The sequence below is a fragment of the Notamacropus eugenii genome, chromosome 3 (assembly GCF_028372415.1).
Source record: "Notamacropus eugenii isolate mMacEug1 chromosome 3, mMacEug1.pri_v2, whole genome shotgun sequence".
Classification (NCBI taxonomy): domain Eukaryota; kingdom Metazoa; phylum Chordata; class Mammalia; order Diprotodontia; family Macropodidae; genus Notamacropus; species Notamacropus eugenii.
This window is the reverse complement of record NC_092874.1, coordinates 36,957,537-36,982,105: the sequence shown is the minus strand read 5'-3', so window position 1 is coordinate 36,982,105 and position 24,569 is coordinate 36,957,537. Positions and strand designations below refer to the sequence as shown.

The 24,569-nt window shown below is 42.6% G+C and overlaps 1 protein-coding gene across 2 annotated transcripts in view; it reads right to left on the bottom strand.

Moving 5' to 3' along the window:
• Window positions 1-2,505: 2,505 nt before the first annotated feature.
• Window positions 2,506-24,569, bottom strand: part of TBC1D5 (TBC1 domain family member 5) — a 636,101-nt gene continuing 614,037 nt past the window's right edge. For both annotated transcript variants that reach the window (XM_072651232.1, XM_072651233.1), the window contains 3 exons: window positions 18,778-18,857; window positions 17,789-17,971; window positions 2,506-6,444 (listed from right to left, as the gene is read on the bottom strand). In XM_072651232.1, coding sequence (XP_072507333.1) covers window positions 6,145-6,444; window positions 17,789-17,971; window positions 18,778-18,857 — 563 coding nt within the window. In that variant the 3' untranslated portion in view covers window positions 2,506-6,144. The remainder of the gene's footprint in view (window positions 6,445-17,788; window positions 17,972-18,777; window positions 18,858-24,569) is intronic.

The window sequence follows — 24,569 nt, the reverse complement described above, 5'->3', positions numbered from 1 at the left end:
AGGAAGTTTTCACGGCAACCCTCTACTTCCCAAGTTGCTAAGAGGCTTGCTAAAGGGCCCTCATTGACCACTGCATCCCCATGACTGCTGTTATCGCAGCAGGAAGACTGTCTATGGCTGTGCTCAGTCTCTGAATCGGGGCAGGGGAAAGAAGGGAGAGGAACGATGGCTTCCCTATAGCCTTAGGGTTGTGTCAGCAGCCATATGGCTACAAAACTTTTTTTTGTATTAGTTAAGTTTTTATTAAATGAATGTTGCTAACTTGTCAGAAATAATCAGGATTCCAAAATATAGTGAAAGGCTAGATCAAATGAATCTGATAATATAACCCATGAGTCCTTCTGACTCAAAGGATCTGGGCAAACTTTGAGGATTCCTGGCTTCTCTGGCTTATTATCTCAATTCAGATTATTTGGAAACTTCCTAACACTGCATCACTCCTCTCTACAACAGGCTGCCACTAACTCCCCTCATAAGCAGCTGAGTCACAAGGCTCAAAGAATGAGTAAATTTCTTTACAGGTCTACAAAAATAGACAAACCCCACAAAGATAACAAAGTCTGCCAGTGAGCAAACTCTTTCTCAAAGTGTGGTATAATAACCTCGTTCACTTAAAGCATGAAAGGCAATTCCTGGATGGGACTTTCTCACTACATGTCCTCTTAACTAAACTCTTGAAATCTCTCTTCCAGATGTTCATATGCCCATCACTCTGCTTGTATTTCTCATCAGATCCCAGCAGATAACAGCTTTTATAAAGAAGATAATGCTGTAATGGAATAGTACCAAAGCAGACAGACCTGGAGTGAGAAAGGCTAGAGTTCAAATCCTTTTTCAGACATTTACTAGCCATGTGACCAGGCAAGTAACAACTGCTGTACTGCCATTTGCTTATCTGTAAAACAGAGTAATAGCATATAACCCACTGGGTTATGAGCTGGTGAGGCTCAAATGAGATACTATGAGAGTGCTACATAAATGCTAACCATTATTATTATTACAGTTAATAAAAGTAATGCTGGTCAGCAAGATGGAAGGTCACTATTCTGTATCATCTTCCCTAACTAGAACAGCCCTTATTGTCTCCCACTATTCTGGGCCACCAATACCCCAGTCTATAACTGATGCTTTTTAGAGAATGGGGAATGGAAGGGGAAATGCTTCCAGAAATCATGTTTGGGTTACACTTTCCCAGCCAACCCTTGTACCTAGTTCAGATCCATGGACTACAGGAATCTCACTTCTGACTTTTCTTCATACAGTTATATTCTATTGCCTTCTCTCTTCGTATGGGGTATGTGTGGGGAAGGGTGGGAGACAGGGAGTTCAGTCTTCAGGAGACCCCACTTTCATCCCATTTAGATCTCTTTTTGCCTCTAGTGATCTGTTTTCTTGGATCCCTTTCTGTGGAGGTAGGCCACAAAATCCCCCTGTGGTTTCTCTTGGTAACTGAGTGAAAGACAAGCACTATTCCCTCATTCCAAGAGCCTTTTACAAAAAGAAAACATTTACTATGGACAAATGTAAAATCCTACATTGGCTTTAAGAAAGCCAATTGCATAGATACAGGAAGAAGAGATACGGCTTGATGAGTTTGTATGAAAGACCTAGGGTTTTAGAGGACCATAAATTCAGTGATTTAACAGAAGTCCAGAAGTGGAATGAGCTGCTTTGAGAAGTCGAGACTCCGTGTTATCATAGGTCTTCCAACAGAAAGGGAGATGACCACTTGTCAGAGAGACTAGGGTGTGGCTTGTACCAGAGACCCCCTGAGAACCTCCCTCCCAATGCTGAGATCCTATTAATGAAGCATTCATTGAATCAATGTGTTTTATAATGTAAGGGGTGGATTCAAAAATTTAGGGATTGTTCTGTAAACTTACAGCTGTGAGTAGTGTTTTAGAAATGACATAATTTATGTCATTTGGATGCAGAATATAAAGGATTGCTAAATCAGTGCATTCTTGTGCCTGTCTACATTAACTTTATCAAGAGATAATGCTATGTAAGTAATGATGGCCAGTTCTGCCCACTGCGAGCCTCAGTTCATCAGCAGGGCAGATTCCTTCTTCCTACTTGTCCCCATTCCCTTAACTGAAGAGGCCCCTGGCAGGAGTCAGATGCAGACAATGGGAAATGGTTTGAAACTGGCTCCTAGGACTCTAACTAGGGCATGGTGATTAGGACGTTGTAGCAGAGCAGGATGTTTAATGGCATTAATGTTCATTTCATGCCTCTTCCTTCTCCATCCTCCCCACTCCAAAGGCAGTATCTATCCCAGGACAACACATCCCTTGCAAGCGAACTATCCTCCCAACTTTCCCTAGCTCAGAAATTGGTAGTTATGGATTTGTTGGTGGTTCACAGCACTGGTAACTTAGCCTACTCCATTCTCCTACACTGTCACGTGATACCTTCCGGGTACAAATCCTTTTTCAAAAAAGAAATTAAAAAGGAGATAGATTTGTTGGTGACATTTGAAAATTAAAAAGCATGGACACAAGGTTTTGTGTTTGTTAGCTGTTTCTTTAATAAAGCAGGCTAGACATTCCTCCAGCTAGGAAACTCCTACACACTCACCCCAGTCAAGACACAGCCATAGTGACTTCCTGCAGAATACTTCTCTGGTGCTGATGCTTGGTGCAAGATGGGCCCCAGTCACATGGTACAGACCGTCAACACAGGGAGGTCCAGATCTGTTTTAAATCTCGCATTCACTCATTCACACTGAAATACTACACAATGCATACTGTTTCCTATGACGGTATGGCTGCCATTGGACTTTACTAGGAGCAGGTCCTCTTTGGAAGAAGAAATCAGTACATTTCCAAGTGTCAGACTCTTCCTTGGCATGACAGAACAAGTCAATGTGCAGGGAGGCAAGTCTGCACTACATTTCCAGTCTGATCGTGTGACAGAATATGCTTGAGATGCATGAGAACATAATAAAAAAGGAAACTGTAACGTTGACTAACAGGATTGACTTAAATCTTACTGATATAAAATGTGCTTTAAACTTTAAAAACCAAGACACGGTCGGTGGCACCAAAGTAAAAGAGTTTCACTGATTTCTACACAGTTGTTGATACACAACCCCCCCCCCCCAAAAAAAAACCCCAAACCAAAACCCAACAAAAAAGTTTCATATTTTCAGGATTAAAATAAAAAAAGAATGTTTGATTAAGCATAAGCATCTGATAAGACAATAAAGAAAACTGACCCATTATCTTCTTTCATGGCACAGAGGCTAATTAAAACACAGTGTTGAAACAGAAAGGAAAGGGGTAAGGAAAGCTAATCTCTCCCCAAATGGGGAAATGACATTAACTGACAAGAGCCCTCCTAACCTGTGGGTGTCTGGGATGGTGCCGCTCACGCCTCCCTTAGCCCAGAATATCTCTTTCCTTAGAGACAAGACAGAAAACACTTTGGGCTGGAGAATAAATAATTCTTTTAGCTGGAAGGGTTAAGGCTTTAAAGGTCCAAAGAAATGGATAATTTTCACCAACAAAAAACACTCCATGACCCCAAAATCTTGGACATGAACAGGAAGCTGCCCCCTAGTAGCCAGGCTAAATTACCCTGGAGTAATTTTCAGCAACAATTCAAAACCAAATAGTCTGATGCTGACCTGCCCCAACATGACCCACCTAAGTGCCATGTGGCTGAGCTGCTTCTGCTCAGGACAGACACTGACAGAATTATCTGCCAGTCTAATCCCAAGCAGTCTCTCATTTGGCTGTGCCAAGGTAAGCAAGTCACACCTGAGTATGACTACTATAGCTCACAAGGCACAATCTTAGGACAGCATCTCAAATGGATGAACATGTGAGGATACCTCTGTAGATAGGTACAGCTCCCTGGTCATTTTCCTGTTGAACCCCAGGGGTCCAGCCCAGACAATTCAATGCCACCTAACTCTGGACTACCAAGGTGAACCACTTCAAGGGCTAAGGCAATCTCAAGGCCATCACCAGAGTCAGTGTACAAGCAGAGGAAGACAGATGCTCTAAGGTTATACTGTTCTAGGACAGGAGTCAGGCAAACACTTAAGAGGTTTTTAAAGGCAGCAGTTTGGCAAAATCCTTTCTGCATATTACCCTTGCAGCGGTGCTGAGAGTACCATTTATAACCAGGAGGTGATAACCACAGCACCTGATCAACACATTTGCCCGAGCGATGCTGGAATGCAGAGCAAGGCTGTTATCTTAGCAGAAAGAGAACTATTAGACAGCTTAGCACTAAATGTTATAGGTGATTTCTCCTACTAGAGGTTAAAGACAAATTATGAAACAAATGAGATCTTCTCCCTTATGCTCTGTCATCACTGAATTGCCATGGTCTCTTTTATCAAGGAGGACATCAGGTCACTGCCCAATGTATCTGCAGGGTAGGGAGCAGCGGGCTATAAAGTGCTTCTATGCATGGGTTTGTACCTCAGCTTTTCCTCCTGTCTGTGTGAGCTCGTGAACCAAGCAGATGACTACTGCTTTCACAGAACGTTCACAAGCCCTCTCCCCTCTGGTGGTCAAAGCATTCGCAGACCATTGGCTTAGTGGGCTGATCCTCGGACAAATGCTAGGCTCAGTGAAGGAGCTGACATGGGTCCGGTTTAACCTATAACAAAGAGCCAACTTCATTAAAGGCAGGGTAGCCATTTATAATAGGAAACTAGATAAGGCAAAGGAGACATTTCTCTTTTTCCAATCTCTTTAAAGAGTTAGACCGCTAGTATGGAACTCTGTTTTCTAACATCATCTATTTTCCAAGCTATGGTAATTGGTAAGTGTCCAAGAGTTTGATGAAAAGAATAAGTACTTAACCTTTGATTGCTCAGAAATCACTACGTCTAAGATTTAACTACTGAAAGAGCAAATTATCCCAACTCAGAAGGACAGATGCCCAGCAAAGATACTAGCCATGGGTGAGGCTGTCTACCAGGTCCTAAAATGTGGAATGTACATCACAAGTCCCTGCCCTGCCCTACCCTGCAAGAGCTCTGCCTCCCTGACCCTGGCACTCTCCTTTGGGACACACACCTGGGCAGACCTGGTCACTGCGGGCAGGAGGCAGAGTGACGCAGGGAGAAAGTCACATGTTGGATGGCATGTTGGCCGAGTTTTTCTCTTCACCCTTTTCTCTAGGACAAGGCATGGAAACAAACGAATCTAGAAAAGCACAATTTCTGTGCTTCTGGACTGTTTTGAAAGAGGTTTGCTTTGCCTCATTAAGGACACATTACAGGAAACACATAACCTCTGACTTAAAGAATAGGAGTTTTCTTGTTATTTTCAAAACAGCTTCAAATGACCCTACTTTTTTGGTGATATACTTTCAAGGTATAATACAACTGCTATCAAAACTAGGGTGTAGGGAATGATAATGGCCAAAGGCGTCTCACAAGGATTAGCCTCCACGGCCTGGAAATGTCTTATCCAAACCAACTAAGAAATCTGGTTCCAAAACATGATTTAGATAATTTGGTTCTATGCCCAGGAACCACAAGCATTTTCTAGTAAGTCCAAATACAGACTTTGCCTAAACTAGTTCTAATTCTTCCTACTAACCCCACCCTTCGTCCTGTTCATTTTATTTTGATGCTGGGCCTCTTAGAAAGCAGTACCCCACTTAACTGGGACACACATTCCAGGAGAGGGAGCTTCCCTGATGCTCATCAGCCTTCCAGGCTTGGACGATCTCTGCGGGGCCAGTCTTAATCCTGTTCTTCCTTCCACGTATAATGACAGGATCATCTGCCCCCTTCTGAATCTGGTGGGATGAGGCATGGAAAAGTGACTTTAATTGTAGTTTTGTCTTTTTACCTAGGGTGGGTGATGCTGGCTTGGCTCAGCACTAACTTGGAGCACAGGCAAGGCCTGATTCCAGTGGAAAGGGCTAAGACAGGCCTATCTAGATACTGGTGTACACCATTAGGCCTGTTTTGGGGCCATGCTCACTTAATTTATTCTCTTGGCAGTGTTCCAATGTGTTGTTATCGCCCAATTTATGCTCTGAATGACTACTTAGGCTTTAGAGACTGTTGATGTTCAATCAGTTCTGTGAAACTTTTGCCCCCAGAATCCCAAGGATGAAAACACCACAGCTGTGAACATCTCAGGGCCGAGAGGCTCCAAGGCTGAGCACTTAGATGTCCAAAGGGCTCACGATGGTAAAGTCAGAATCTCTGCTGTTGCTGCTGCTGTCATCATCGGGGCTGGAGCTCAGGTTACTGGAGGACACTGACGTGGAGCCCATGAGAGGATCGGAGAACACCAGGGATGACCGAGGAAGAATCTCGGTCTTCCCTGACATGCCTTTGTGCGCTCGGAGAGACTGAGACCGGCCAGAAGCTCTGTTCCCACCACCTTCCTCCTCTTCTTTGGAAACCAGGATATAATCATCTGAACTCTTGCTTTCAGAACTCCCAGGCAAACCAGAGGGGGTCTGCAAAACCAAATCACAAGGACTGGAGTTAGAACAGAAGACACCGAGAAAAAACATTTCAGAGCCTCTGTCATCATGAGTCTAGGCTTTCTTAACGCCACACTTTCTAAGGTTCCTGTTGGATTTTACTGACAATCTCTCCCTTTCTCTGTGTCCATGACCATCCCTACTCAAAGAGGTTCAGAACTCCCAATAACAAATGGGCTTGTGAGATGATCCTCTTACCTGGACCCCGAGGCTCAACTGTAACATGATGCACAGCTTTGTGAGTGCATGGGTAGGCACCCATGCTTCTGTCTATGTATGTGCATGGCTATGCCAGTGCACACAGATCTTCTATAGATTAGCAGGTCATAGAATATGGTGTCACTATAAACTTTTCACCTCCTAGTTCATAAAACTTAAAGTTGGAAGGGTCTTTCTAGGCCAGTCACTCTAGTCTCTCTTTTTTGCACAGATGGAGAATGAGAGGCCCATGGAGGTCAGGAGACTCCCCAAGGTCACTGAGGCAGCAGGTAACAGAACCAGGACTGTAATATCACATTCTCTTTGGTGACCCCCACTGAAGCAGTGTTAGGATTGTATACTTCAATGCTTCCTTAGGCAGATGTATCAGAATGACAAACTACATCAAGGAGTGAAAACAAGAATCATATAGTCATACAGCAGGGATGCCTTGGATCATGGGCTAAAGGAAGCATCACCCACACCAGTACCCCATGGAAGAGGGCCATTTTACCAATGGAGAAACTGGGGCAATGGATGAGGCAGTGAATGGACCCAGGCTTTATTAAAAGTTAATTCCAGGGTTTTACTGAGGAGACTTTAACTCCTAACTTCTGAATTAGATCTCCCAGTTAGACTGTAGCACCTGTGCCCTTCTTACCCTTAATTAGTAAGAGCCTCAAGCAATTTTCTTGTTTAGTCTTAACAAAGACTCTGGCTACCTCACACCCATCTGACTGGCTAAAAATATAAAAAAGGAAAATGACAAATGCTGGGGAGCCTGTGTGAAGATAGATGCTATAACGTGGGGCTGTGAATGGGTTCAACCACTCTGGAAAGCAATTTGGGACTGTGCCTGAAAGGCTCTAAACTGTGCATACCCTTTCGCTACGGGCCTACAGCCCCAGAGAGTTTAAGAACGAGAAAAAGGACTCATGTACAAAGATATTTCAAGCAGTTCTTCTTATGACGGCAAAGAACTGGAAACTGAGAGCATGCCCATCGTTTGGGGAACAGCCGAATGTGACAGAATACTAGTGTGCTGTGAGAAAAACCTGGAAGGACACATATGAACTGGTGCAAAGGCCAGTGGGGAGAGCTGAAAGAACAATTTATATGATGATAACATGGCAAGATAATCAACTATGTCAGACTCAGTAACACTGACACCACAGTTCTAAAGGACTCATGATGGAACATGCTGTTCACCTCTGGGAAGAGAAGGGGTGGATTCAAGTACAGAATCGAGCCTATTTTCTTGGCATATTTTTCCCTCCCTCTCCTTCCTCCCTCCCTCCATCCTTCCTTTCCTTCCTTCCTTCTTCTTCCCTCCCTTCTTCCCTTCCTTCCTTCCTTCCTTCCTTCCTTCCTTCCTCCCTCCCTCCCTCCCTCCCTCCCTCCCTCCCTTCCTTCCTTCCTTCCTTCCTTCCTTCCTTCCTTCCTTCCTTCCTTCCTTCCTCCCTCCCTCCCTCCCTCTCAGGCTAATGCGGGAATCTGTTCTGCATAACCATGCATATCTGTAATGGGTTTTGTTTTTCCTGCCTTCTCAATGGTGGTAGGGGAAAGGGGAGAGGCCAGAATTCAGAATTACAAATAACACTGAAATAACTAAATAAACAATTAAAAACTGACAGAATCCCTTGGTCTTAATACAGATGGGTAACACCACACAGCACTACAAAGCAGTTAAAACTGTCAGAGAAAGTTATTAGGATGAGCTGCAAGGCTGCGGCTACTTCATTCTATCTTCATTTTTGCCCCTGCCTGGCAAAGCAAAGAATAATAAAACTCAATTACACGCACACACATATACACACGTACAGATCATACACAGATACATATATGCACACACATGCAGATCATACGCACAGATACATATATACACACATACACATACATATATACCTATCTATACCTATATCCATCTCTCTATATCTTTAATTTAACCCTCTCATCTTCTGAAAAGTATTATCCCTCTTTAATTATCCATTGCCTTGGAATAGTTTCTTTCTTTACCACAACTGTCAATCACCCTCTGGCCGTCTAGACTACAGAGTTCATGTGTCAGTATCAATAATAATAATGATAACTATTTTATAGATGAGGAAACTGAGCCTCATAAAGATGAGGTAACCAGCTTGGAGTCACAGAGCTAGTTCAGTGTCTGAGGCCGAATCCGAACTCGGATCTCCCAGCCTAGAACGCTCTCCATTATGCTATGCTGTCTCTTTTTCAAGGAAAGGTTCCCAGAACAGAGTGAATAGTAAAAGTAAGTACATGTATTACAAAAGCAGATTTTAGTGTAGACAGCTCAACACTGGATACCAGAGAGTTTTTCAGAACATTTTTTCTCTAATGACTACTAGCTCCTTACTGGTAGCTGGTATTTGGTTATTCAAGTGCTGAGCCAACAAGTCTCAATCAGCTCCTTTAAGCATTTGGATAATAGCATTAGCAGTACCTTTACGGATCTAGTTTCTAAGTCAGTTAATTAGTAACTACCTGCAAAAGATCAACCCTTGACAATTAAGCTTGCAAAGGGTTAAACTCAGGATTAATTGCTGCTCTCATTTAACAGGAGGCTTAGCTTCAACACCAGTAAAATGAGGAGTTTGGATCAGGCAGTCTTCATGACCTTTTCATCTTCAAATCTAGAATTCTAGGACAGGTACGGATTTTACCCAGAGCCAAGCAGCTGTACCTGCCCCCACACAGATCTCTTAATCCCATTATCCTTATGAATAGCAGAAACTCAATAAATAGATGTTGATTGATCAGGTTATCATTATAAGTAGACTTGATAGAACAACTGATCAATACTTGAGATTTCAAAAGTAAAACAAATTTAAACCCACATTAGCAATTTTTAATTAAAATTAAATTTTAAATCCACATTTACAGAATCCATTGAAAGTAATAAGTTTTGTGTTTCCAGAGAGGAAGCATAGTGTGGGAGAAAGAATACTGGATGGTGTATTTAAGGTGAATTTTAGTGTAAGGTGGATTTTAGTGTGTGTAAAATGAATTTTTGTTATTATTTCTCAGAGTTCAGTTTCCTAGGATCCACAGCCATAATAATCTCTGATTCCCAGGTATTACATATGAGTTTCCACAGTTATGGCTCAAAACATCTCCACTATGCCTGTGCAGAGTCACATGATATGATATATATGATATCTTGGTGTATATATATGATATATATGATCATACAATCATATGATTATGTGATAAATAGTTAATATAAATAAAATATAAGTTAAATGATAAGTAATATAAACACCACTTGTGGCTGCGCAGTGAGACACAGGGATGAGATGATGTCAGCTTGTGAGGCTGTCGCTGCCAAGATGCCTTCTTTGTCTCACGCCCTATAAAGCACATGGTCACTAGTCGGTGAATGAGGGAGCCCTTAGGGTTGAACACACGCATGCTGTTCATGCCTCAACAGCCACCATCAAGGCTTGGGGGGAACCTGTGTTTGCTTCACCTGGCCCCTATGGAGTCTTGAGGGGATTTAAGGGAAGGCCAAGTTGTGCCTAGGTCCATTGACCCCATCCAGACGTAGGGGTGGTTACCCCACCCCTTCTTACCAGGCTCTGCGAGAAGGGTGATTAGGGAATGCTGTAGGAGTTCCGGCTCCTGTTATCAGCAATCCTCTGCTGAGAAAACTAGGCTAGAATAAAGTAATATTATTAACCCCTTCTTAGTGTCTTTCCTGTCTGAACAAATCAAGATTGAATCTGTGCAAGCCACCCTCCTGTGTGCTGTGTTTACCTGTCTTACAGATGGATATGGGTCAGGGACTGAATCTAAACTCTGCTACCGACCACTCATGTGTCCTGGGGTAGCCAGTCTTTCTGTACCTCAGTTTCAGCGTCTGTAAAATGGGTACAAAAGTATCTACCTCAAGAGTCAGTTTGGGATAGCAGAGAAAGACAGGCCTTAGAGAGAGGAACCTGTGTTCAAGTGTTGCTTCTAACATTCACTAGCTATGTGACTATGAGAAAATCCCTTAATCCCTCAGTCCCCAAGGCAATGAAAGATTAGAAGGTACAGAGGAGCCGCTGATCTGCAAGGGGGCACAAGTTTCTAAGGATTTCTCTACAACAATGAAATCATACATTTCAACCAACCTCCCCCTCGATCTCCCCCAAATCTCTCTGTTTTGGGGTCCAGATGAGATCACATGTAGACATTAAAGGGAGATCAGAAGGCCAGCTATTATTACTATAGGGAATTTAGAAGGATATAAACTCATCGTTTGGGCCTTTATGAAAAGGTAGAATGAGAATTAGCCACGTTCCTTAACATTTTTAACACTAACAGAACTAGGAATGTCATTAATAACTAAATAAAACTCCTTAAGAATCAACAGACATAGAGTTATCTTTTCATGCCTGTGTTATTTCATAAGAGAGAAAAAATAATGGAGAGAAATTTTCTTGGAAACCATCTAACAAAGATTTAAGCCGCTGAAAGGGAAGGTCTAATTAAATTAGTGCTTAAACTTTTTAAGGACCTCATCTGTAATTATTTCTCAAAAAGGAACTGACCTACATATGTCACTTCCATAAAACTAGAAACCACAATGATGTTTCTGTTTTTAAAAATGATTTGATATTTTAAAGGGATAGGAATAGGACATGTGATTTCTTTGGTATAGGTAACTCCTGGGAGGAGAAGGTCCCTCTACCAATGCAGGTGAACAGGTTCTCTGCAACTTAGAACCTTAGGAGAGTTACCCAGATCACTTGGGGGATGAAATGCTGTACTCTGAATTACATACAGTCAGAAGGAGCCAAGGCAGAGACTTGAACTTAATCCTTCCTGGTTTTCTATGTTGGCTCCCTATCTATGGGGCCATGCTGACTCTATTAAAGGGATCCAGGGAAGAACTGTGAGACATGTCTTTTTAAAACTGACTCTTGAAAGGAGAAGTGTCTATTACTGTTCCTTTGGGCCTCAGTTTCCTCATTTGTAAAACCAAGGCAGTGGATTAGGTGACCTCTAAGATCCCTTCTGGCTTTAATCTATGATCTTTCAAATATAAAGCCTCTGTTGACTAAAAAGATTATTCAGAGAGTGGTCTGATTGAGGTCACTTGTATTCTAAACAGCCAGTGCTAGTTCATTTTTTAAAACTCAAACTGACATCCACCAACACAGTTAGACTCTAGACCAAACTAGGAAAACCACCAAGAATGAGTGAATGAATGAAGGGATGAATGAATGCTGCAAATTGTAAATAATAAATATCTGAAGCCTCCTCCTCCCCCCCGCGGGCTGCCAGGGCTCTTCCCTCTAAGGCCACCTTCTATCCACTCTTTATGGACCTTGTTTATTCCTGTCAGTGCCTACTCTGTTGTCTCTCCCCCGCCCCCCGCTTTAGACTGTGAGCTCCTGAGGTTGCTCCTCTAGAGCCGTTGTGCTAAGTCCAGGGTCTGGCCCATGGGAAGCCCACCCTGGCTTGCTGACTGACTGCAGGATAAACAGCAGCCAGGTAGAGGCACACTCCTACCACACATGGGCCACTAGGATGCTACATGGATATGCTGGAGGGCTGGTATGAAGCAGCCTTCCAAGATGAATGGCTACCTGAAGAGATCCATGTTCACAATGGAATTCCTTTACATTTGACTGAAAGAAAGGCTGTTCCTTTGGTTGGCATAACTACGACCAGCCTTTACAGAGGGCTTTAAGCAAAGCCCTTTGTACAGATTATCTTTACCACACCCCTGGGAAGAAGGTGCTATTGGCATCCTCATTTTACTGATGAGGAAATTGAGGATGAAGAGTTTTGCTCAAGACGACACAGCTAGTTAGGGTCAGAGGCAGGACTGCAATTCAGGTCATGCTGCCTTAAAGTCTCTCTCTAGCCACTGCCCCCTGCTCCGCGCCCCCCCCCCCCCCCCGGCCCCCATTCCTCCCAGCTAAGAAGATCCATGTCTGGTTAGGACTCTGAAGTCCTTTTAAACTGCAGGATTATGGGATTTGGTGACTACAAGATGCTACTAGACCTGAACCATTCAAGACATATAAAGGTACTTAGTGCCAGAAAAACAACACAAATTTCTCTTTAACATAAGAATGCTAGATTCATGCCATTTTATACAAGGTTTAAAGATATACTTCCTGACCTCAGGGAGAAACATGACAGATATGAAAATAATTATAATATTGTAATATATGATGCACCTCAACAGAGGTAGCCAGATGGTGCAATGGAGTGAGTCAAGCAGATCTGAGTTCCAGAGCTCAGATTGTGACTAACTGTATGACTCTGGACCAGTCCCTTAACTTCTGTCTACCTCAGTTTGCTCATCTGTAAAACATAATGACAGCACCTACCTCACACGGCTACTGTGAGGATCAAATGGATGAATATTATTTTAAAATTTATTTATTTTTAGTTTTCAACATTTATTTCTATAACATTCTGAGTTCCAAATTTTCTCCCCATCTCTCCCCTCTGCCCCTTCCCCCATCTGCCCTCTCTTCCCTTATCTCCATCTCCTCTATTTTCTTGTAAGCAAGTTAGATTTCTATACCACGTTACCTGTATATCTTGTTTCCCAGTTGTATGTAAAAACGACTTTTAACGTTTGTTTTTAAAACTTTGAGTTCCAGCTTTTCTCCCTTCCTCCCTCCCCTCCCCACTGAGAAGACAAGCAATTCCATAGATGTTATACATGTCAAGTTATGTAAAAGACGCAACCCACACTGGACTGCGCTCTTCTCCCAGGGTGGTGTGATAGACACTTCCCGGTGATCTTCCAGGCTGTCTTGGGCTGGAGATTTGCTTCACTCTGTTATTCTGTGGGTTCTGCAGCTCCAGAATTTGTTTAGAGCCATTTTTTACAGGTATTTGGCTAGGCTTGGGGGAAGCGCTCTAGAAAGTCTGTGTGGTTACTCCGCCATCTTGGCTCTGCCCCCCGGATGAATATTTGTAAAATGCTTTGCAAAGTTTTAAGTGCTCTATAAAGTCTGGCTATTCTTGTTATTATTATAAAACAATATGTGATGCCTAATGAAGTAGCATTCCCTCACCACAGAGGAAGGCAGTGCAGCCAGAGCCCAGACCCAAGGGGCCCCAGGGAGGGCAAGGGGCACTGCAGGTCAGGTTCTGCAAGGTCAGACATATACCAATAGATTTTGAGACAACCTGACTACGGTCCTGCTGAACCGTGTGATTAGGGTGACTATTTTTAAGGGCAAAAAGAGCCTACTTCTCTTGCCTTGCCTTTACAAATTTATAGACTAATAACTCAAGATAAATTCAGGGCAGGCTTCTGAAATTCTGGGTAAAACTGACTTGTCCTGCATTTGGAAGCTATCTTACTGTTAAACATCAGAGGGCAGATCTTCACCTCTATTACAAGGGGTTTCACTGTGAAATGTTACTAACTCATCTTAACATTAAAAATGGTACCATCTCTGACAATCTAAGCTGCAGAGTAGGTACAAGTCTACAATGGTAAAGCAAGTTCCTCATGGGTAATTCTGACAATGATGAAATCTCAAAGCCAAAGACGAAAAAATTGAAAACAATAAAACCTTTCCACTGCATTTCATTATATTAAGAAACAAATTTATCAATGCTGTTTCTATCACAGATAAATACTCCAAGAGCCTGTCACCCTTTAGCTTGCGGTTCAGATGTTGGAAAGAGGTTTAAGAAATGTCTAAAGAAAGGATTCTTAACATGGGGGTCCATACCTAGATTTTGTGGGGTCCTTGAACTTGGATGGGAAAAAAATACCTTTATTTTAATATAATTGGTTTCCTTTGTATTGGGTCTTATTTTATGCATTTAAAAACATCCTTCTGAGAAGGCGTCCTTAGGTAGACTGTCCAAGGAAGCCACAACACATACAAAAAAAGTTTAAGAACCCCTCAACTAAAGTTGACACTTAAGATGTAATGAGTATATTTTATTTACTATGTGGAATCACCAAATATATTGTAAGTTCCTACATTATTTAGTTGCATAATCTTCAACTGGACTTATAAGGTAGCACAGAATCCTTGCATTTTAGACCTAGAAAAGACCCTGGAAAACTCTCCTCATTTCACAGAGGAGAAAAGAGGTCTAGGGGGGCAAGCAATTTGCTCAGTGACAAAGTCACTGAGGGCCTCAATCACAGCTCATTTCTGGATAATAAAAGGATAAGGAAGAGATGAGGTAAGAATGGGGTGGATTTCTATATGTCAGTTATGAGGAGAGATGATCAAAATCAGGGGGTCTTAGCCTTCTTTGTATGTGTCATGGCTTCCTTGGGCAGTCAATCTGGTGAAGCCAAAGGACCGTTCTCAGAAGAATATTTTTAAATACATAAGACCTAAAGGATTCAAAGGAAACCAATTATGTTGAAATTAAAGGTGTAATTTTTTTCCCATCCAAATTCAAGGACCCCACAAAATCTAGGCATAGAGCCCCATGTTAAGAACCCCCTGCTTTAGACATTTCTCTTCTTAAACATTCTGCCAGCTTCTGAACCATAAGCTAAAGGGTAGCAGGCTCTTGGAGTAGCAATAGCACTGATAACTTTGTTTGGTAAAATAATGAAAAGCAGTGGAAGGGTTTTATTGTTTTCAATTTTCTTCCTCTCTGGCTCTGAGATTTCATCGGTGTAGGAATTACCCATGAGGAACTTGTCTTACTGTTATAGACTGGCACCTACTCTGCAGCTTAGATTGTCAGAGATGGTGCCATTGCTAATGTGAAGATGAGGTAGTGACATTTCACAATGAAACCCTTTGTGATGGAGGTGAAGGTCTCTACCCTGTGATGTTGAACTGTGAGGTGGTTTGATATTTTACGCTATAACAAGTAGGAAACCAATATATTAAAATACAACTATATATCTATCTCTACAAGTTTACAGATCCTAGGTTAAGAACTCCTAACTAACAGACTGAATGCTTCCAGGGGAGCCATAAAGGTATGAAATCATGCTTTTCAAATATCTGTGCCTTTGACAGCTTTACAGCGATAGAGTCACAGGAAGGAAAGAAAGAAACCTTGCAAAATTTTTCCTATGGAACAAAGCTTGGCAAAATAGGAGAAAGAGAAAGATTCCCAGGGTGAATAATTCTGGTTACTATGTAACAGTATCTTAATCTTTTTTACTGTATCATTGGGGCACATGAATACGGCTACGTTGGTGCAATGGAGGCCACCAAAGGGCTCGTAGATATAACCAGTGTATCAATCAATCGATAAACGTTTGTTTATTGCTATGAAACTTTACTACGCACCAGGCCCTATACTAAGTGCTGGGGATAAAGAAAGAGGCAAAGGACAGTCCCTGCCCTTGGGGAACTTCCAATCTAATGGAGAAGGAAACAGGTAGAGAAATATATATATATGAAGAAATCTATAACACAGGATAAAAGAGGAAATAATAAATAACAAGTCGGCTTTGTAGAACACTGGATAGTTTACCTTTTGAAAAACAGGTTGTTTTAGACGTTACTTTAGGCAATTATGTGTATATAGTAAGGTTAAAAATCATATTAAATTCAAAAGCAAAGTAATTAATTTTAAATAAATATGAAATAAATGCATCCAAACATAGACTGCCCCAGAATGATGCCCAAAGGACATTTTGGCTATAGCTAAGGTACAGTCTAACAATCTCATATCAATGAAATCATTACCTGAGAGCCAGGAAGAAACATGGCAGTGACATTTAAGTTTTCAGACATGCTTACTGAATCCTCATAAGTAATTTCTTTAGTTTTAAAAAACCCCACACTCAAAAGTACCGCAGACATTGAGGCTTCCTTAAAGTGGGATGGACACGAAGTATGGACCTTGTACAATGCCCAGTGCTGACTACATTGGAAACCTACACTCACCTCAGAAGTCATTAACACTGGGGGAAAAAACCCAATGTTTTGTCAACTTCTTAAGCACCTTTTCTTGATAACTGTCATAAACATATTAAATTTATAAACTGAGTTTATCCCAAAACTAAAAATATAATCATCCTCTTTGTAATTCTGTATCTGTCTTAGTCGAGCTATTTTTGTCTTCTGATCATATACCTCCCCTGCTCAAAAACCTTTCTTGGCTCCCCACTGTCTCCCAACCTGCTTCACTGGACATTCAAAGCCCTCTGAGACCTGGTTCCTCCTAAGCTCCTGGTCCCCGTTTTCCCTCTCACCGTTCCAGGTCACATTCCCCCTGCTCCAGCCAGAGCAGACTATCTGTGACACATTGAACGTTCCCCTGCCTCTGCAGCCTTGGCACCTGCCCCTCTGTGTCCTTAAAATGCCACCTCCACTTGATAAAATCAAGGTCCAGCTTACATGTGCTCTCTGATTCACCTCTCCCCTCCTCGTAGCTGGCAGAGACCACTCCCTTCTGTGAATTCTCAGTCTTGTGATTTGGAAGCTTTCTGTGCATTGTATTTTTGTCTAGGCCTTAGATCCCTTATAAGATCATAAGCTCCTTGAGGGCAGGGATTCCCCTGGGACAAAGAGGGTGGCTCAAAGAATGTTTGCTGAACTAATGAATGGATTGATCAGACTTATATTATTGGGACCTCAAAAACATGAGTGAAAGTGAGTACTCTTGTAACCCTAATGAGCTGCAACACTGCACAGTCTTGACACTCAAAGAATAGAAGTTGATCAAGTGTTTCTCCAGGTCTTTATATAAAGAACATATGTTACAGAGAAATTAGGGTTTCTGTCTCAGAGTGTGAAAGAGAAAAATGGCACTAGCCCTGACAGGCAGAAACACAGTGTAGTAATCGAACACCTTCAGGGTGAGCCTGGGCTCTGGATGCTAAGACCGAAGGGGAGGAGGGGAGGGTGGGGGGTGGAGGGGGAAGGGGCCAAAGGAATTCTCTTGGGTCATTCTGGTTATTTCATAGTAACATATGTCAGTTGCAAGAGGGCAAGATGGTGTCTAATCCAAGCTCAGGATTTCCTCCAGCGCAAACCCCAGTGTCTGTACCCCGGAGAGGCCAAATAAGTTCTCTGCTGCCAACTCAATAGAAGAAGCCACCATGTGGTGATTGTAGAACTCTTAGAGTCACATTTTTGTCATCCATGTACTCGAGTGACATGAGTGCTGCTCCCTCACACCCATTTCACAGGAGCTACTGTACCTGAGGGGGTGCCTGGAAGTGCTGCTTCCATGCTGGGGTGCTGGAGATGCCATCTCTCTCAGTTGAGGTTTGGTTCTGACTGCTGGAACAGTAATGGTCATCTGCTATGGTGATCTGCTCATTCTCCTCAGCCTCCAGCTGGCTCTGGTTGAAGCGGAGGGAACCTTTGAGGATATCTTTGATCTATTGTTGAACAGGAGGAAAAGAAATGAAAACATCGGATAAAGCTTTTTGTGTGTTTTAAAAACAATGGCTCTATTACATTTAAATCAGGCTTGTTATAAGCAGTTTTCTTCTTAAAGACTGTCCTGGATATAGTCAAGGAAATCAATGTTCCTGTAGGAGGGTCACAAGGGCAAAGCCTCTCAGGGACATCCGCTGCTGGCCTTCATCCCACTCGAGTCATCTTCAAGCAGGAGGTTCCACTATTTTGGACATACATTGATGCCACACACCCTGAACCCTTCAGACAACAAGGATAAAGGCCCTGGGATGAGACTTGATGATGACCAGTGGACATTTCTGTCCTGTCCTGTCTCAAACATTTTATAGACACCTGGCATATATCAATGCCTCTGAGCTCATTGAAATTTAGGTGCAAAGATATCTTATTGGCATTCATTTTGAAAGGGCCAAAAACTGGATGCAGACAAAACAAGTGAACAGAAACTAACATTATGAAAAGGTACGTGCAAGAACCATCTGCTGATGAGTGAGTGCTAAGTATAGGGAGGGGCCAGGTGGCAGTGGAGGTGGGTGTGGGGAGGACAGGTGCCAAGTGTAAGGTCTTCCAGCTGCGGGAGGAGCAAGGGCTTGGCAGGATAAAATACAGCAGCCAGAGGGCAATGGGCTCCAGAGGAAACAGGATGCGCTTCAGTGGGATGGTGGAAGGAATGAGCAACCATGTTGCCATCCATGCCGAGAGCCTCCAAAGTTGGCACAAAATGTATATTGTGGAAGTAGGGATGATTTCATTTAAAAACATGTACCTGCTTTAATCCTGCTAAGGACACCAGTATTTCATCTTCTTTCTCCAAATTTTCTTGTAATATGACATCTTGAATATTTCCTGAAAGACAAAAAAACCCCCAAAATTCTGTAACTGAAATTTAGATTAAACATGTTAGTACCCTCATCTTAAGCTCAGACACACTCAAAAGTTTTTTATTAAGCTTCATAAAAGTCTGATAATGTGCTATGGCTTGAAAAGTGTTCTCATTAGCTCCTCTCCTGAAAGCAATCTGGCCCAGTCTGCCTGAGCTTGGTTAAAGGGGGAGAGAAGTGGACTCTCTGAAGTTGAATGTCTCGTCCAACCCCATCATTTTATACGTAAGAAGCTGAGAAATCATAGCACTAGTGAAGAGGAGAACTGGTGGTGAAATGTGGGGCCTCAGACTCTGAATCCCACACTCTTGTTACTACATGGTATTACCGTGATTGTGACAAAGCATTAGAGCACGGTTTCCCAACACTAACGATGAGGGGAGGGTTTATGGATTTTGTCATTGTGTTCTAAGAGCCAGGCACATACTGGGAAATTAATAAATGCTTGTTGAATTGAATGAAAGGAGGAAACTGAGACCCAGACAAGTTAAACGATAGCTTCAAGGTCACACAAGGAGTAAACGTTAGAGCCTGGTGTTCCAACTCCAAATTCAGAGCTGTTCTGACTATGTGGGGGGTACTGACTTGGGAGTCTACAGCAATGACTGCTTACGGAAAGCGCTGACCTTCATGATGATCGCTACTTTACACACTAGAGATATGTACTTCTGTCATTGGGGGCAATACTGTTACTATGGTCAGTATGAATGAAGCCAGGATGCACAAAAATGTTGCAGCTGAATGAAGGAAGGACTGACGGCTTCTCCCCGGAGAGGCATTTGCAGAAGAAGGTTCGTCATGCACCAAGAGCAACAAGAAAGCATTCCAGTGGATCCTTCTTCATCATGACTTGCAGCATGCATGATGAAGACTTGTAAGACAACCACCATTAAGAGAGTGGGAGCTTCTGTGTCTGCCTCTTTTGCAGACAGTGAGTAAATACAGAAACTCCATAAAGAACCAACATGACCTTCCAAACTAAGTCAACACATACTTCAATAGTCAATGTAGGTGTGGGGACGACTGGGAAATAGGCTGGAAATGATGGCTCAGGATGAAGGACGACAGTGGCCAAAGACTTTTCATTCATTACTTAGAAATTTTCTGCCTGTTTATGACGAATACTATCTTGGGGAAGAGTTGGAAGGTGCTAGTCATGCCAAGCAGCACAGTGCACAAAACTGAAAGGAATTGTATCTTAATGGACATGGTTGAAATGTCTGATGATTCAAAGTCATTTCAGGGTGAGTAGAGCAGCCCAAGGGAGGCTCTGGTACAAAGATGATGGTGGTTTTATGAAAGGTTGTGGATAAGAATCACACAGAAGGAGTAGGCTGGTGGCAATTGGCCCTGGCTGAAGAGAGAACACTGAGAGGGGGGAGAAGGTCCCTTATTCCAGCAGGCGATTGTGGATGCTGCAAATGGCTGGAGTTATCTCTGGGCCCGCATTCATTTCTGAGGTATATGTGGACTTAGTTTGGACGAAGATTTCATTGGGAGTAGGAGTATCTGGGGGAGAAGCCCCCTCCCTCTACCAATGCAAGGTGGCACCTTCTCTCCAACTTAGCTTTGGCAGTGATTCTCAAATTTTCTGATCTGTCAAGCAGTCATTAAACATTTATTAAATACTTACTAGGTGCCAGGCTCTGTACTAAGTCTCAAGGAGCTCCCAGTTTAATTGGGGAGCTAGAGACAGAATAAATGAGATAATCCACAGAGAGATGGTGCTAGAATCAAGGAGGGTTGGGAAAGGCTCCATGTAGAAGGTGGAACTTATTTGGGACCTGACTACAGAAGCCTGGAGATGGAGATGAAGGACAGCATTTGAGGCATGGGGGGCTGTCAGTGAAAATGCCGTGTTGGGAGATGGTCTGTCATGTGTGAGAAGTAGCAAGAAGGCTTGAGCCCCTAGGTCACAGAGTAGACGGTAAGGAGAGGTACGAGGTGTACAAAGACTGGAAATTTGTGTGTGTGTGTGTGTGTGTGTGTGTGTGTGTGTGTGTGTGAGGGGGCTAGGTTATAAAGCGCTCTGGAAACAAGAGGGCTTTATATGGGATCCTGGGGGTATCTAGGAGCCATTGGCATTTACTGAGTAAGGGATGACATGGTCAGACCCCTAGATCACTTGGGCACTGGAGTGGAAGATAAATGGGAATGAAGGGAGGCTTGGGCAAGCAGACGCCCCCAAGTGATTAGAATAGTACAGGTGTGAGGTGATGAGGGTCTGCACCAGAGTGGGGGCATTATCAGAGGAGAGAAGGGGGTGCATCAGGAGATGCTATGAAGGTAACATTGACAGGTCTTGGCAACAATTTGGATGTAGTGGTGAGAGTGAGGAGTCCAGAATGACACTAAGGTTTTGAGACTGGGGGACTGGGTGGATGTCGATGCTCTTGATAGTAATAGAGAAGTTAGGAAGGAGGAAGGATTGGGGGAGGGGAAGAGGAGTTCAGTTTTGACATAGAGAGTTTAAGATAATCCAGTCTGAGATGCCCAATAGGCACCTGGAGATGTTAGAATGGAGGTCAGCAGAAAGGTTAGGGATGGATAAGCAGATCTGAGAATTATTACTTTAGAGATGAATCCATGAGAGCTGAAGAGATATCTTCAAGGGAAATAGTATAATGGGAGAAGAGAAGAGTGGGACACAGCCTTGTGGGACAAAAGATACTGAAAAGGCATGATCAGATAAGAGCAGAAGAACCAGGAGAGAGTGGTGTAATGAAAACCTAGAAAGAAGAGGAGTAAAGAAAAGAAAGACCCTTTATGTTCCTAAAAATTGAGGATACCAAAGAGCTTGTACGTGTCATATCTATGACACATGATCAATATGCATCAGAACTTAACTGATAAATTTATAAAATATTATTCATGAAAATAATATTTTTATGAAAAATAACTACTAAAAGTTTTAGTGAGCCATGTGGCATCATTTTTTGGTAAATCTTTTAGAATGTTTTAATGTTTTCAATGAATGACATGAATAAAATCTAAACTCACACAGACATGTAAGCTAGAAAATGGAAAAATATTTCAATAGGCAAGTAATGTTTTAGTACTATTATGAAAACAGCTTTGACCTCTTGGGACCCCTTAAGTTCCTTGGCCCATACCTGGAGAAGCACTGAGAGGTCAAACTGTTGCTCCTCTGGACAGCTGGTTCAATTTTTCTCTTGGTGTTCATGTCCAGGAGTGGGAATGGAGGGTCAAGTGGTTTTCAAGTTTAAACTTCTTTCTAAAGCATAATTCACAACTGATATCCAGCATGGCTGAACTTTACGCAACCACCAATGCTGCGCTCATGTACCTGTCTCTGGAAAACTCAACATCTTCCCATTTTCTATTGTCTTTGACAATGTTTGTGGTGTGAGGGGAAACTGCACAGTAATTTTAATTTGCCTTTTTTGAGGGGAGAGGCGCTGTGATTTAGAGGCTACTTTCAAGCGCTTGTTTGCAGTTTCTAATTGTTGTGAAAACTGTTCCTATCTTTTGGTCACTTAGCTCTTGGGGACTGGGTGTTGGCGCTACAGATTTGTGTAGATTCCCTTCATGTTTTAGATTTCGGATGGTTATTGGTGGGTGATATTTGACATACATGGTTTCCCCCATTCAACCTAGTTTTCTTCCCTGAGTGCTTTGGGCTACGAGAGTTTCTGGAAATAGTTCTCTGTTGTGATGAGACAACCATTATTTCTCTGGCTGCTCTGGAAGTTCTGGTGAGGTAGAAGCTTGTTGGTATAATGTAATTAATTACTGCTTTAGGATGATGACCTTTTCACCTTCAACTCTTCTCCCTGTTGTTGTAGCACTGAGCTTTTCTAGGGACAATAACTAGTATAGCTTCTCTTGCTGGCCTGGACAACAAAACTGACGACAGATGCGTTGAAATGCCTCTAAGAGTTCTAATTCCCAGGTATTTCCGAGCAACCATCTCCCAGTATTTACATACCACTGCCTGAAAAACCCCTCTAACTGTGGGAATTCCCAAAGCAAACAACTGTAGGGTGTATGTGGGAGTGGGGTAGGGTGGGGTGGTAGAAAGAAAGCTGCCTCTAATTAGATATTTAGAAAATAAATGAAATGTAGAAAAGGGCTCAAGATATTACCGACAAAGCATGCATCTGGTCATAAACTTGACTGACTTTTGGTGCTACCACAGCATTGGTGTCACAGCATTGACCCCGAGTTTTGCCAAACACAGGATGACGGTTGGTTTGCAAGGATCCTGGCACCAGTACAAGGGTCTGATTTGAGACACTATGATTCTGCTTCATTAAAATTGATTCTGGAGCACAAAAGACAAATGATCGTTCTTGGCTGTCATGCCTTTTAACATGATATCTAGCTGGCTTTGTGCAGCTCTCTGGTAGATCCCGTTGGATCTACATGATGGCCTTCTGGACACTACTGCACTGACTGGTTAAGCATCTGGGGGTAGGGGGTGGAGTGCTTGGGCGGTTATATCAATTCTACCAAAATATTTAATCAATCAATATACATGAAATGACCACATTGTGCCGGGAGCTGCAGGGGGGCATGAAGGTCAGATAAGGTGCGATTCCTACCATCAAAGAGCACACACATTAATCTCTCCTGGGGAGTGGAAAAAGCACCAGTTACAAGTTACCAGGTATCTAGAATACACACTGCACAGTGTGTACGGTGTTCTTAGGCCCGCTAAGGGAGATTAGTCATCGTCACAAAATTGTAGTAAGCACTTCCATGCACCTGGAGTTATACAAGATGGTTGGTATGGCAACTCAGCCAGGGTCTGAAACCTTCTTGGTATCTGCATTTCAAAACCTGGCTGTTCTGAGGATTTTCAACCATAATCCCAGTGAGGGTGGGGCAGAGACCTCCACAGCCTGCTGACTGGCAGGCTGATGATGGGCCAGCCCATGCCTCTCTCCACAGGGACAAACCCTGCCGATTGCGCCTTTTATGTACTACAGGAGTGAATGTAAATGGGGAGAAACAGGGTACAGTTTTTATTTATGCCGAATCCTTGACTGCCGTGTTAAGCTAATAAAAAGCAGACTCCAACACAAGAGAGCAAGCTGGTTGAAACAGGGATGGAATAATAGATATAATTAGAGGGTGAATGTTTTTGGTTTCACTAAAAGCCTGTAACAATTTGTTCTTTCAGTAAAATACACACACACACACTCTCACACACACAAAATGAAGTCAACAAGACACATCCAGATGTAGGATAAGCAAGAGAATCAGAACAGTAGGACTTCAAAAAAGAAAATGTTGATTTTTTTTTTTTTACTGCAGTGATTTTTAAATGGAACCCCACCAATATCTTCTTCAGTTCTCTTTAATAATTACCATGAAAACACAAGCACACAATTATGCCCTGGGATTTTTCCTCCCTCCAAGAACACGAGTAGAAATTAAAAGCACTGTTTTAAACTTAGCCCTTTTCAGAGTCAAGTAGAGTGAAGAGGGTTTACAGAGGAGAGCAAAGGACAGAGGGCGCTTTTTTCATCAGAAGGATGCAAATAAATATTTGTATTTTTAATGTCCAAACGTGTCAGTTGTGCCTGTCTATTCTCAAGTCCATTAAAGTTCAAGTAGAGAGGGCTATGCAGAAAGGCCCTGGTCAATGCACAAATGAATGAGTTTAGCATCCATGTCTATTTTATATCTCCAAATTCCACCCTTGGGAGCA